This window comes from Hyalella azteca, unplaced genomic scaffold (genome assembly GCF_000764305.2).
Source record: "Hyalella azteca isolate HAZT.00-mixed unplaced genomic scaffold, Hazt_2.0.2 contig3127, whole genome shotgun sequence".
In the NCBI taxonomy this organism is placed as follows: domain Eukaryota; kingdom Metazoa; phylum Arthropoda; class Malacostraca; order Amphipoda; family Hyalellidae; genus Hyalella; species Hyalella azteca.
The window spans coordinates 31437-44407 of NW_025933380.1; the positions used below are offsets into that span (position 1 = coordinate 31437).

Sequence of the window (12971 nt, forward strand, 5' to 3'; positions counted from 1 at the left end):
ATCCACATTTACAATCCCTTTGCTTAACTAATTCATTCAAGTCCACACCACTCCACTCTACGCAGTGAGGCCAGAAATTCTACATTTATATGCTGTCCGACTCATGCAATGTTCTTCTAATGACGAGGAACGGGCACGTCTGTAGGCGCTAAGACGATGAGCGTCACAACACACCAGATCTCTTGTAGGCCTCCTTATTCAGGCTGAGGCGGCTCAGCCTAAGACTTACATCGACTCTCACTAGGGCAGCTTGCTCTCTGCCAAAAGACTTACGGCAGATCTTACAGCCTCTCAGCCAAGATATGGGACTTCTTTGGGTCCAAAACATCTCTGATTTCCAATAGATCTACTAGATAGAATTTTGGAAAACAAGAAGCTCTTAAGCACTTGGGAAGTTATTTCTGCTCCGGTTAAAAATATTCAATAATACGCAGCCTAAATGTGACTAAATGTAGTCTGCTCAACTTTCTAATGAATATTGAGTCGTTAAATGTGCAAAAAAATTTGCCTGTTTTTTTGCTTATCTTTCGTCTTGATTAAAGGGCTTGATCTCTGTCTGCGTCTTTTGTAGAAATGAACCCATGCCTTTATATAACACAATGAAATGATGGAACATGATACTGCATGCACCGCCATTACGCCCAACCATTTCTTCATCGCGTCGTGAATTTTGCTACGCACCATAAACAAAATTCCCGCGCGCTCAAACCATAGAGTTGGCGCAGCCAATCGAAAAAATGAACTCCCATAAAATTCGGTGGATGAGGAATGAATTTTTAGCTCGGCGAGCATCAGCGAATCCCTGAAACTTCAACAAAGATTTCAACAGAATAGAAAATTGAAATCGAAGTAGAAACAGTTGATTTTTCAATCGTTGTGCAGTTTTGAATGTTCAATGTCTGAAAATTAATATTTCAATAAATCTACATCCTGCCTCGCTCTCAATCTTTTCATTCGTTTCTGAATTGTGTGAAGCTCTCAAACATAAATCTTATGGAATTTTTGGTAATGCAACAATGTGTTTTAAACCAATTTGAATTTTTGTTATTGTCATGAAAATAAGTAATTTCTTGACTATGCACCAAGAGCTCTAAGCGCAAAATATAGCCTTCATTCTAATTATTTGCAGGTGACGATGCTGTCGAAAAATTTTGTGGAAATTGTTTTATGAAATTCATGACTAAATTCTCAATCGGGAATTTTCTTATACAGGGTCCGCCATATTTATGGCAACGGATGTTTGCTATATAAAATAAATTGGTTTCTATAGAAGACTTTTCTTTTATAATGAAGCTCAATATCATTTATTAATTCATCTATTTTATATTGCAGAAGTCTAAGGTGTCTAAATTTACTATTACTTATGGCAGTAGATAGAAATGCAATTGTAACTCTTCATGAAAAGGGCGAGAGTAATTCAGTCATTGCAAAAAAAAATCCAAATTTGTCGTGAAACTGTGTGGAAGGTGGTAAAAAAATTCAATGAAACTGGTAAAACATGCAATCGACCTGGTCAAGGAAGGAAACGAAGTGTCCGAATAAAACAATTGGTCAAAAACGCGAGGGAGAAGTTGAGGAGAAACCCTCGTCGCTCAGCTGCAAAATTGGCTGCAGAAGCAGGAGTCAGTCAGACATCAATGCGTAGAGTCCTCAACGAAGACCTCAAAACCTCCCCTTACAAGATGCAAACAAGGCATGAACTAACAGACCGTCATGAACGAATGAGGTTCGAAAGATGCCAGCACATTCTGATTCTTATTGAGGATGGTACGCTGCCCAACTTGGTGTTCAGTGACGAGAAAAAATATGTCATTGAACAAAGCGTTAACCGAAAAATGACAGAGTTTGGATTCGGGATGGATCTGTGGCAAACAGAACAGCAACACGACGTCAAAATCCCATGTCCGTGATGGTTTGGGCCGCGGTGACCACCACTGGGAGGTCCCTGCTCGTTTTTGTCCCCTCAGGAGTGAAATTGAACAGTCTGCGATACGTTTCGGACATTTTGGAAGCTGAGTTGTTACCTTGGGGCCGTAAACACTTCGAGACTCACCATGGAGTTTTCAACAGGACTCTGACCCATCACATGGCTCAAACATGACCCAAACTGGATTCAGGGTCACATCCCAGCATTCATTAGCAAAAATTAATGGCCCTCAAGAAGCCCTGATTTGAAGCCTCTCGACTTTCCTGTGTGGGCTATTTTAGAGAGTAGGCTCTGCAGAACACCTCACGATTCTTTGGAAAATTTGAATTCTAAATTGGCACGAGAATGGGACTTGATCCCTCAAGAAATGCTGCGTGTCTCCTGTGAAGCTTTCCCACGTAGATTGGAGGCCGTCATTAAAAATAAGGGTGGTCATATTGAATAAATATGTCTGAGAATTGTTTAGGTAATTCTTGGCTACTAGCTCATCCAATAAAAAACAATGCACCTGTTTGTTTCATTGAGAAATTAAAAAAAATATGCGTTGCCATAAATATGGCGGACCCTGTAATCCGATTAGGTAGTTTTATTTATAAATGAATTGTGGACAAATTTGTTCATTATATTGAGAATAATGATGCATCTTGGAGGAAAATTTTAGTGGCACGTTTTTCAAGCAGCTTGAATGAAATCTAAACATAGATTGCTGCGCGACAGACTCCCTGACAGGAGCCCATGATGTGAATCGGTAAGAAATTTTCTTGTGCTTGAAGGTTGAGAGCTTCTCTGCTGAGAAAAATAGCTGCTAACATCTGTTGGCTGCTAGTGCCAGTGGCTGTTAACATCTGTTGGCTGCTAACATCTGTTGGCTGCTAATGCCAGTGGCTGNTAGTGCCAGTGGCTGCTAACATCTGTTGGCTGCTAGACTGCTAGTGCCAGTGGCTGCTAACATCTGTTGGCTAATAGTGCCAGTGGCTGCTAACATCTGTTGGCTGCTAGACTGCTAGTGCCAGTGGCTGCTAACATTTGTTGTCTGATATAGTGCCAGTGGCTGTTAACATCTATTGATTCAGAAATTCTGTCGTACGCATGTGATTCTGGCTTCATAAAGTCAAATGGCTGGTCGTCATCTGAAAAACAATGCGGTTCTAAAATTATTTCAATTAGGTTGAAGGAATAAACATAGCAACAGAGTCTGTCGATTGTATGGGAATAATTTTTCCTGCAGAATTCTCTGCAATTTTGCAAATTGTTCGTCATTTATTATTTTAAAACTCAATCTTTTTCATGATAATATGCATTAATTATCCGAAAAAAAGCAGAGTTTGAATATTATCGTCCAATAACTTTCCACATGTAATTTTTTTCAGACGAATATTATACGTTCTTAATTTTGGCCTCAGTGTTTTAAGCGAAAGCCGAGGTGACTCATTCAGAGCTTCATTCAACATGAACGCAACATCCTGAAATAAAATTACACTACTAAATAAACAGTGACACGACAACGTGAAGGGAATATATTCATATGTGAATGTCTAGATAAATAGACACTAATTACAGAATACTTACAAGGAGAACAAAAGTTCTAGGTCTTGAACGTACAAGAACCAAGCCAATTCTAATAGAACCAAGCCAATTCTCTTCTAATTCTTAGTTCTAGAGCGAAGTCACTCACCAGAATAAACTACATGTAGATGATGTAGTACGGAATACGATATACACGTGAGCGCTACCACAAAAATTTCACGACACGCAGTTAGTTTCAACAAATTTTCAAAGGGTCTTTGTAGTGCTCTGCTAAAGGATCGCCATGCAACCGTAAGAATTTTTTTTTTGTTCTCATTAGGCCATGACATAAATACGATGCTTAGCATTTTTTTATCCGACTAATGCATCACGGGCAAAGTTTGTTCCAATAAGCTTGTGTTACACATGCAATCAGTGAAGGCCAAATGTACCCGGCAATATCTGCCTCTTCTGGACGTGACAATGAAGTTGGATTTAAATTAATTATCTGGCAAGGTAAAGAGATTTAATAAACATTATGCTGGAATCGTTAAGTACCGTCATACATAATTAAAGGATGCATGCAGTGCAGGAGAATGTTTGCTTATACATAATTGGACGATGCATGCAATGTAAGAGAGTGTGTGTTTATCTTGAGTGTGAACCTTTCGCCTTAACATAACCCTATCAAAATTTTAGGGTGGTTTGATTATAGTTGAATTTTTGTTGGTTGTTGTTCATCTTATTATTCATTGATAATTGATTTAATTTAGTAAGGTTGCGTTCGTAGTGGTCAGTAGAGGCGCGTTGTAAGTTCTCGTATGAAAAAAGTTACGGCAAAAATATTGTACAAAGAGAGGGTTGCAATGAAACACTGGTACATTCCATATTAAATTGGGAAATTCAAGTTCCCATCCTATGTTGACAAAATCACTTGTACGTGAAAAAAGTCCGAACACAATCAAAATTGAGAACCTATCAGTTATCATCAATCAAACTTTGCTATTTACCAGAAACGCCGATCCGTTGCAGTTCCGTTGTATTGTACGACTGACATAAACGACCTGTGATTAGAAAATGAGAAAATTGTTTTGTAAAAGAGTGGAAACAGTAGTCATTCTTAATCGCCGCTCACCAGTGTAGCAGCGGTTTTTTAAACCAACATCTACAGATTCTATACATATGTAACCAATTTGTAGGACATTTAGACGTAATCCTATTCGCGTTGTGTAACATAAATTGAATCTAGTTCGCAGAATCGAAAATTAAGTTGAAATTTTCGATCACTTGTCGAACTTAAAAGTTTTCGTTACTGCAAATATTTGACATCTTGTAGATTCAAGTACCGAAGAGTTTTTAAAGGGCACGCTTCTTCAAACGGGCATTGACTCGAAGGGATTTGATCAAGCGAGCCTGAATTAACGCGGCAATGGACGTTATCAGATTTTCAAAATAAAAAATAAGCCAACAATCTAAGTATGTATTTGGATTTATACTTTAAAAAGAAGCCTTGTAATATGATCGTTCTCCGTCGCACTTCTTCTTGAAAAGAGAAAATTTTTACTTCCTTCTTAGCATGCTATATTCCTTTGAATGGTAAATTACCCGCGCAATAGGAGTAAATTTCAGTAATCAGAATGGATGTAAAAAAAGAGAAAAATTCTACTTCCTCCTTATAGCGTGCCATATACCCTTGAATGGTAAATTACCCGCGCAATAAGAACAAATTTCAATAGTTTGAAAATATACGAATGATTAGGACGCTGAGTTCAGTGACGTTCTGTCGAGTTTGGATCTTTTGTATTCCTCCCTGAAGAGCAGAACTGGAACGAGGGCACCAACGTTACTGGCTACCAAGACGTACGTCATCCATGTGTTGTTCTCGTCTTGAGCTGTAAATATTAAACATAGAAGTTTCTCACGTGAAATCAGTAATGGTCAGTAGTTTAGACTGTTCAATGAAGAAAGTCTCATATAATTAAAATAAACTAAAGGTTTTTAAGCATTTTAACTGGACATTAATGCCATGGATCAAGCAGATTAGGTTTCCTTAAAAATGCTGCTTGCCAATGCAAGTAACAAAAACAGACAAGTCAAATGCACTGTGACCATCAAATTGAGTCAAAAGCCAGTGAGATGCAATCGAAAGCAGAAGAACTGAAGACTTGTGAACCACTGCGTTATTGAATAAATACTATTAATTCTTTCTGATCATCCTCGGAGAAAGTATCTCGTAGTTCTAATTTCGGAAATTTGGCCAAAAAATACTACGTACATATTGAGGGAATGTAGAAAAGGAACAAGAAGAGTGCCGATACAAAGTTGTTAGAAAGAGTCAAAATTGCGCCAACGTTGTTTTCTGGGCTGGGGTAGACTGATTCGACTGCCAGCTCGAAAAAAATCGGTGCGCCGGCCACGTTGAAGGACTGGCCTCCCAGGACGGTGATGTAGACCTGGGCTGTGGGGTTGATCGTGGCATAAAATCAAAGTAATGTCGTTAATGATGTAATACCTTGTGATAGCTTATATTCTTGATACATAAACTTCTTCGCTGTGCACTATCAACCAAACGTGCAAATTATCCGTTGCAAGAGTACGCTACATGATTAACAATAGCGTTAGCGCAAAGTCAATAATAAAATGACGTGGAAAGCAGTCGATTGGGTTCTTAAGAAGCTTGACGTAAAACTGATGTAAAATCATTTATTTGTTTCTCAGCAATTCGAAAGTGATAGCCTCGCTAGCATACCTTTAGTAGAAGGCCAGACGTCGAGGGATAACAACATAAACCAAATGTAGAAACAGGAGCTGCACACCATCATCCCGATGAGCGCCAGTTTGAGGTGACCGTAGACAAGATCCACGACACGTGACGTCACAAGGCAAACTACGCCCGTGCAGACACTGCAGTAAACTCCGATCCAGCCAGCCTCGTCCTGAGTACATTACATTGGAATTAAGTTGGTATTTCTTCACTTTCTATGAAGCTGTCAAGTCTTATTTCAGATAATTTTTGCATCATTAAATTTTTATTACTTTAGAAAGCTTCTTTACTTTTTAGCGCATTTTCTCATTTATGGAAAAAATGCACTATTGTGTTCGCCATGTCCGTCCGTCCGTCTGTCTGTCTGTCCGTCCGTCTGTCCGTGACCTCAAGTTTTCGTCGACGAGAAAATGCGCTCTCTGTCACTCACTGCAGTGAGTACTGAGTTATATTTTTTATGACTAATTCCTGCTTATAGGGGAATTTCATTTAATTAGCGGTTTTTTCAGTTCATGAGTGAAATTATGCCAAAAGATGTTTTTCTTGCATTTTGTTTCAGGGAGATAGAAATTTGTTAGTCGATCAGTCTGCCAATGCAAGATAATTAAATAGAAAATCAAACTAGTCTGCTAATGCAGACTGATCGACAGATAATTAAATAGAAAATCAACCTAATGAATAGTGATTTAATACCGTTAGCTAAACTGCCCTGCTTTAGACCTGGTCGAATCCCAAGTCCTGCAGAGAAAAGTTGATGACCCCGAGCCAGATCATGGACACGCCGGTAAAAATCGCGTACGAGAAAACCAACTGCCATAATCGAGCATTCCTGTAAAATGAGAATTAGTTTTCATTATAAAAACTTTTGTATAATTTTAGAACTATTTCAGAGGATGGTCAATGACTCGACAATAAGTATGAAATGAGAAGAAGAGTAAGAAAAAAATTTTGGCCTTTTTTGAAATGATATTATCCTGGTGAGTGCACAGTTATGATTGTTCACACATTTTATGATATATATATCAAATATATATTATATATATCAATATATCAAATTGTGCGAGACATTTTCTGTACAGCACTTTTCAGCGCGCCATTCTATAAGGGACTCAGTAAAATTAAGCGTCGTATGTTTGTTATCACATGATACTATCGACTGTTATCACATGTCTTTCCACATGAGATAACGTAAGAAATGTGAATGTTGTTATAAGTCACGAAATCTTCAGTAAATCTTCCTTACCTGGCAATTTGCTTGAAACCCTCAGAGAAGCTAAGTCTGTCCTCAGCAGAAGAAGGGGATGGCGGAGTTGGGGGAGCAGATGGGAAGTAGATGAGTACCAGCAAGAAGAGGCACATCGCTACTATCATCTCTGGTCAAATTAAGGCCGTTTTGGTAACTGAATTAGTCTTCATTCATAAATCAGTGGATCTCTGGAACATAGAGTCACACGAACTTTTCTGTTGAGTATAGAGTTCAACTATTCGATCACATCGACATTCCACTCTAACTTCCTGGTTACGATGAGAACCATCTACACCGGAAACGAACATAAGTCGATCATGCATGCATTAGAAACTTTCAAATCGTTGTCAAATCATCGGAAGTATTTCATTGTGTTCAACGAACTGGACCAATCAAATTTTCGTGGACCACTTAAGCTGCGTAAATCGAGCAGAGATTATTCGAACCTGCGTTTGAACTAGTGTTTGATCAAACAAAATTTTTGATTTTGTGAAGTAAATTATAAATACTTTCGTGAATTGAAGTGAAGATCATTTCAGCAATGATAAAAAACTATTCAAATCCTCACCTACTATCATGAGGGTTCTTAGGTCTTTAGTCATCTCATCGACGGTGGTCTCGTTCCCTGGTGCCTGGACAATGAGCGGCTCCATGAAGCTGGCTCCTGATCCCATCATATTCATGACCAGCGAAAATGCTGCAGGAAATAAAACATAATATTTATAAAAACTAATCACTTGGAAATGAAGAAAATTGTTGAATGTGATTATTCTACTGCTAGATAAATTTTCGATTGAAAGTTCATGTAAGTTTTGAAACTTTATCTCGCATCTTCACCATCTTCACACAGCGGAAGCCACTTGCATCATATGAGTGATATATTGCATTTAAATTGGGATATGGTAGAAATTCTCAGACTCGTGGATAAAGAGGTCTCAAAAGAATGGTTTGAAATATTTTCCAATTGAATTTTTTATGTACAAATTGATCATATTAAATAAAAATTTTTGGCATGTTAAATTGTGCAAAGAACTGAATGCTACACCAAATTTTTAGCTCTTATAATTTGGGTTCATTTTACTGCCTAACTCTTATAACCTAATTAATTAATATAAGTAGTATTTTTACTTCTAATTAGAGGTGATACCTGTGGCCGTGACGCGCTGATGGGCAGGGAACCATAAGGCCGGAACGGCTGCCCCGGCCAGCAGGAGCGTTCCCAAGATACCATTAAAGATGGCACAAATGTGCGCAAACCTGCACTTCAACCATAAATTTTTGATGAAATTTTCTCGGTGCGAAAAATATTGTTAATGGTCTCCGATCAGATGCCATGCAAAATCTAGTTCTGACATGAGTAAGAACATTTATTTCATTAAAAATTTCATTGCGGTTGTTAGGCCTATAGATTTTCCGAAATCGTTTCCTGTGGCAATATTGGTTTTAAAATCCATTACCGAAATACTTCTACTAAAATGAATACCAGACTTCAAGAGATACAGTACTACTTTCAAAGTATCGGAGATGAAATTAAAATTCTTGTGTAAGCTTTCATTTAGAGTGAGAGTAAGAAATGCACTGACACCGTAAAAAGTTTCTCGTTGACTGTTGTGCATCGCAGGACGTGAGAGAAAGCGGCGCACCCAGAATAAAATACCGTCACGAACCGAAAACCAAATCTGGAGGAACATTTAAAAATGTTTAACACTATTACCATTCTTTCTAACAGTCACAAATATTCATCATTAATACAATCTTTCCTCGTTACAGTGTAACCAAAACAGTCTCCAAACTATTATAAACAAATTTAAAAGAAAAATTTTGCTGCAAGATGACAAGGAAAACTAACGTGGTATTTTCATAGTACATGTATATCGCGATAATAACGTGTGTCTTCTACTGCCGGCTGTGCAATGTGGACTAGACTTTTAATCGTGATACATGAAATAACAAAAATCTATCACCAGCTGGACACTCCTGAGAGGACGATGTTTAAATGATGACCATAAGAACAAATTGATTGGAATGTTGTTATTTTGAATAACGATACGAATAGGGAGGATACGAAGTATAAATTGATTAGGAACAATAAATGCATACTGAGCATTCTTTAAAAATAATTATGTTGAGAAGCACCTGCTGACAGCCCACGAGGTCGGGATGACAAAGATCACAAATGTGATGGGTCCCCAATTGGCCAGGGTTGCGATGGTGGCTGGAGTCCAGCCAGGAAAGATCGCCAAAGCCGTGGCGCTAATGGGCCCCCATGTGTTCCAAATCGTGCACTATTTCAAAAATGGTTTTGAGAAGCAAACGAGTAGATGAAAAATGTCTCTATTGTTTAATTTTATTTTTGCAGAATCCGTAATGAAAAATCACAGAACAATTTCTCATGCCTTCACTAAATGAATGCCATGTGAAACCAGTGCGTGGGTTTGATTCCAATTTAATGACAGTATGCTAACTGGAAATTTGTTGCGATACATTAAGAGATAAATTAGTCATATACTCCAATAAAAAAATGTATCGCAAACGCTAATTATAATGGACACTGATTAACGCCTTGAACCGAACCCAAATCAGCGAGTTTCTCATATTTTAAACGGAGGTTGCCGCATTGATTCTATATTATCTTCTCTACAGCGCTGTGATAACTTGCAACTGAAATGATGTGAGGTATAAGGCTGGCTTAAAACAAAACATTTTCCTCTTCTTTCATTAAATTAAATAATCTTCGAGTTTAACAAAGTATGGAAATTTTCAACATTTTGCGGAAATATTAGCCTTGTTTTGTGTAACTAAATCTTCGTACTGACGAACATCATAACCATTAGATCAGTATTGGTATGTGTGAAACCCTTGAGCTTGTAGTACATGTTGGTAACTTAAAAGCCCTTATGATATAAAATATAATTAATTCCTAAATCTTAAAAAAAAAATTCTTAATTTTTTCAGCAAGATACCAGAAGCACGAAGCTAATAATTATTATCTTCAATATGATCGAACTCTTTCAAACAAACATATTAAAAGCCCAAAGAAGAAGAATTTGGTTCTATTCACTTACATCTTACAGCCTCATCTTCCAACTAACCTAACGTTTAGATTATAGGATAGTGCTGTCATGGTTGAACTATATAAGGTTTACCCACGAGAAGTTCCGTCTATAGGTTCAGCTTTCTTGCTACGTCACTGAGATAGAGAAACGTAAAGAAACCCATCATTCCCATGACGGATTGGTTGCCTGGTTTGATCGCATTTCAGTGATTGGTTAATGTCCGTGACGTCACTGAGATCAGTGACGTCACAGGCTAACAACAAGCTACATCCGCGAAAATGCGCTTCTCATGGGTCAACCTTATACGGGTGTGCCACAGAAACTTACTTATTTTAAAAAATTCCTGTGCGGTTAGTTGATCGGGTAGAGGAGCGAGAGACGTGTGGTTTCAGCAAGATGGAGCCACAGCACACACAGCACGAGACTCGATGAATTTGTTGCGACAACATTTCCCCGACCGCCTCATCTCTCTCAGAGGCGATCTCCAATGGCCGCCACGCTCTCCAGGTTTGACTCCATGCGATTTCTTTTTATGGGGATATTCGAAATTTCTGGTTTATGTCGATCGACCACGGACCATAGCACACCTCAAGAACAACATTCGCGACGTCATTGCCAAAATACCGATTGATATGCTGCATAGAGTGGAAACCATTATGAAAAAAGCGACTTTATTAGTTTATGCGCAATGGAGGCCGTCATTTATGAGATTTAACTTTCAAAACTGTATGAAAATGAAAAAAAAATTGGGATACTGTTTTCTCGAATAAAAAAATAAAACAATAACTGAAGTACTTTTGTTTTTATTGACCTTTCAAATAAGTAAGTTTCTGTGGCGCACCCTGTACTAGTTCAACCATGAGTTCTGTTCTGATGTATAATTTTGGTATGTGACTGTTCAAAATAATGCGTATTAGCAAGACTTTTTGTAAAAACATTATGAGGCATACCTGATAGAAGACCACCATGGAGTAAACGATGAGCACATAGTAACGGGATTTGTACAGGCGGTAATTGACAGACTCGGCATCTCCAGGACCGGAGTTCTTATTAGTAAGACTGGCGCCGGTCACTGAGAGCTGCGAGGAGCTGCCGTCCAACGAACTCGACTCAACATCGCTTACATCGACAGCTTTGTTCACGTAGCCCGCTTCTAGGGACAAAAGTTTAGAGTTGTTTAATAATTTAGGCTCACAAATCTCCGTGTGGTGAATTGCAACTAAAAAACTAAAACAATGACTGAATGTGCAGTCTCAATCATATTCGGCGTGCGACTACTTTGATAAATATTATGAAAAATTATTTTTCACCTTAACTTTGGGCATTCGGGCATTGAAATAAAACGGATAGCTGAATTAGAAGCGCTCAAGTTCACTGCTCAATGTTTGGTTGTTTTACTTGTACCTTTGCTTCTAATATAAATATAATGCATGTGATTTCACTCGCTTTGTTTAAGCCACAGACGTATGTGTTATTCATGCTTCTGAATTTACATGATTCACATTACATCACCTTTATTCATCGAATTATAGGCTAACGAACATGCTGGGTAAAGAAGCGAAATAAAATTTTCCTAAATTTTCGCGCTGAAGTTCAAATGCCCAATACAAACTTTTGAGTTAATCATTTTTCCGAATGGCGAGGGGAAATTAAGAAGTGCATCGTGGAAGGACATTAAGAAAACTTTCTGACAATGCTTATCTGATCAAATTAAAATTATCTTACTTGATATTTTCATGCTTTCTGCACTCGAGAGGCTGACGGAGATGCAACTCGAGATTTCGAGGAGTTGAAATTCTGCTGAGATGAACAAATTTCTAATACTATTTAGTCATCATTGTTTCACACATTAACCGAAAAGCGTTTGGTTATCCGCAAGTTGTACAAATGGCGACAATAGGCTGTCACTCTTACTTTATGCTGTAAGAGTTCACATGCAATATATGAAGCAAACTCTTATTTTTAAACTGTCTAAAACTATGCAACCCATATTTATCGGACGTGACCACATACAGCGGCGTAGCTTATTTCTACCGGTCGCGCATTTGTCTTGATTTGTGCTGCGGAAGTCGGTCTTGCCGGTCACGGTTTTGCTTGCCTCCTTATCATCAGAAACCTTAGTATAAGTGAATATATTGGACTATATTTAGCCTTGTTATTGGACTTTGTTATTGAACTGGATTAATATGCCTATAAATAGATATTTAATGGAAACAGCACGACACAGTTTGATCATGTGCCTTGTTTTGACGATTCTTTCCATTTTCAGCCACACAGCAACCTTTTCACGTATGACATTCACGCATGTTCGCATATTTCAAAGTATTTTATAACTATCTATACTCAAGTTTAACCGCTCATATTCAGGCCTCGGATTTGACGGCATCACATTTTGCTTGACGTCCGTTGGCTTTTTATCCGACGTCTGTCGTCCTGTCATCCGACGTCTGCCGTCCTGTCATCCGACGTCTG

General features: G+C 38.2%; 1 protein-coding gene across 1 annotated transcript; it reads right to left on the bottom strand.

The window, feature by feature from the left end:
* Positions 1 to 5077: 5077 nt before the first annotated feature.
* LOC108671434 (solute carrier family 49 member 4-like) lies at positions 5078 to 11652 on the bottom strand (the record flags this gene model as incomplete). The annotated part of the gene is made up of 10 exons (XM_018158982.2): positions 5078 to 5325; positions 5709 to 5891; positions 6183 to 6369; positions 6918 to 7026; positions 7441 to 7570; positions 8012 to 8140; positions 8591 to 8700; positions 9027 to 9122; positions 9580 to 9728; positions 11450 to 11652. Coding segments are annotated over 10 exons (1433 nt in total), but the record flags the coding sequence as incomplete, so codon positions are not given.
* Between the last annotated feature and the right edge of the window lie 1319 nt (positions 11653 to 12971).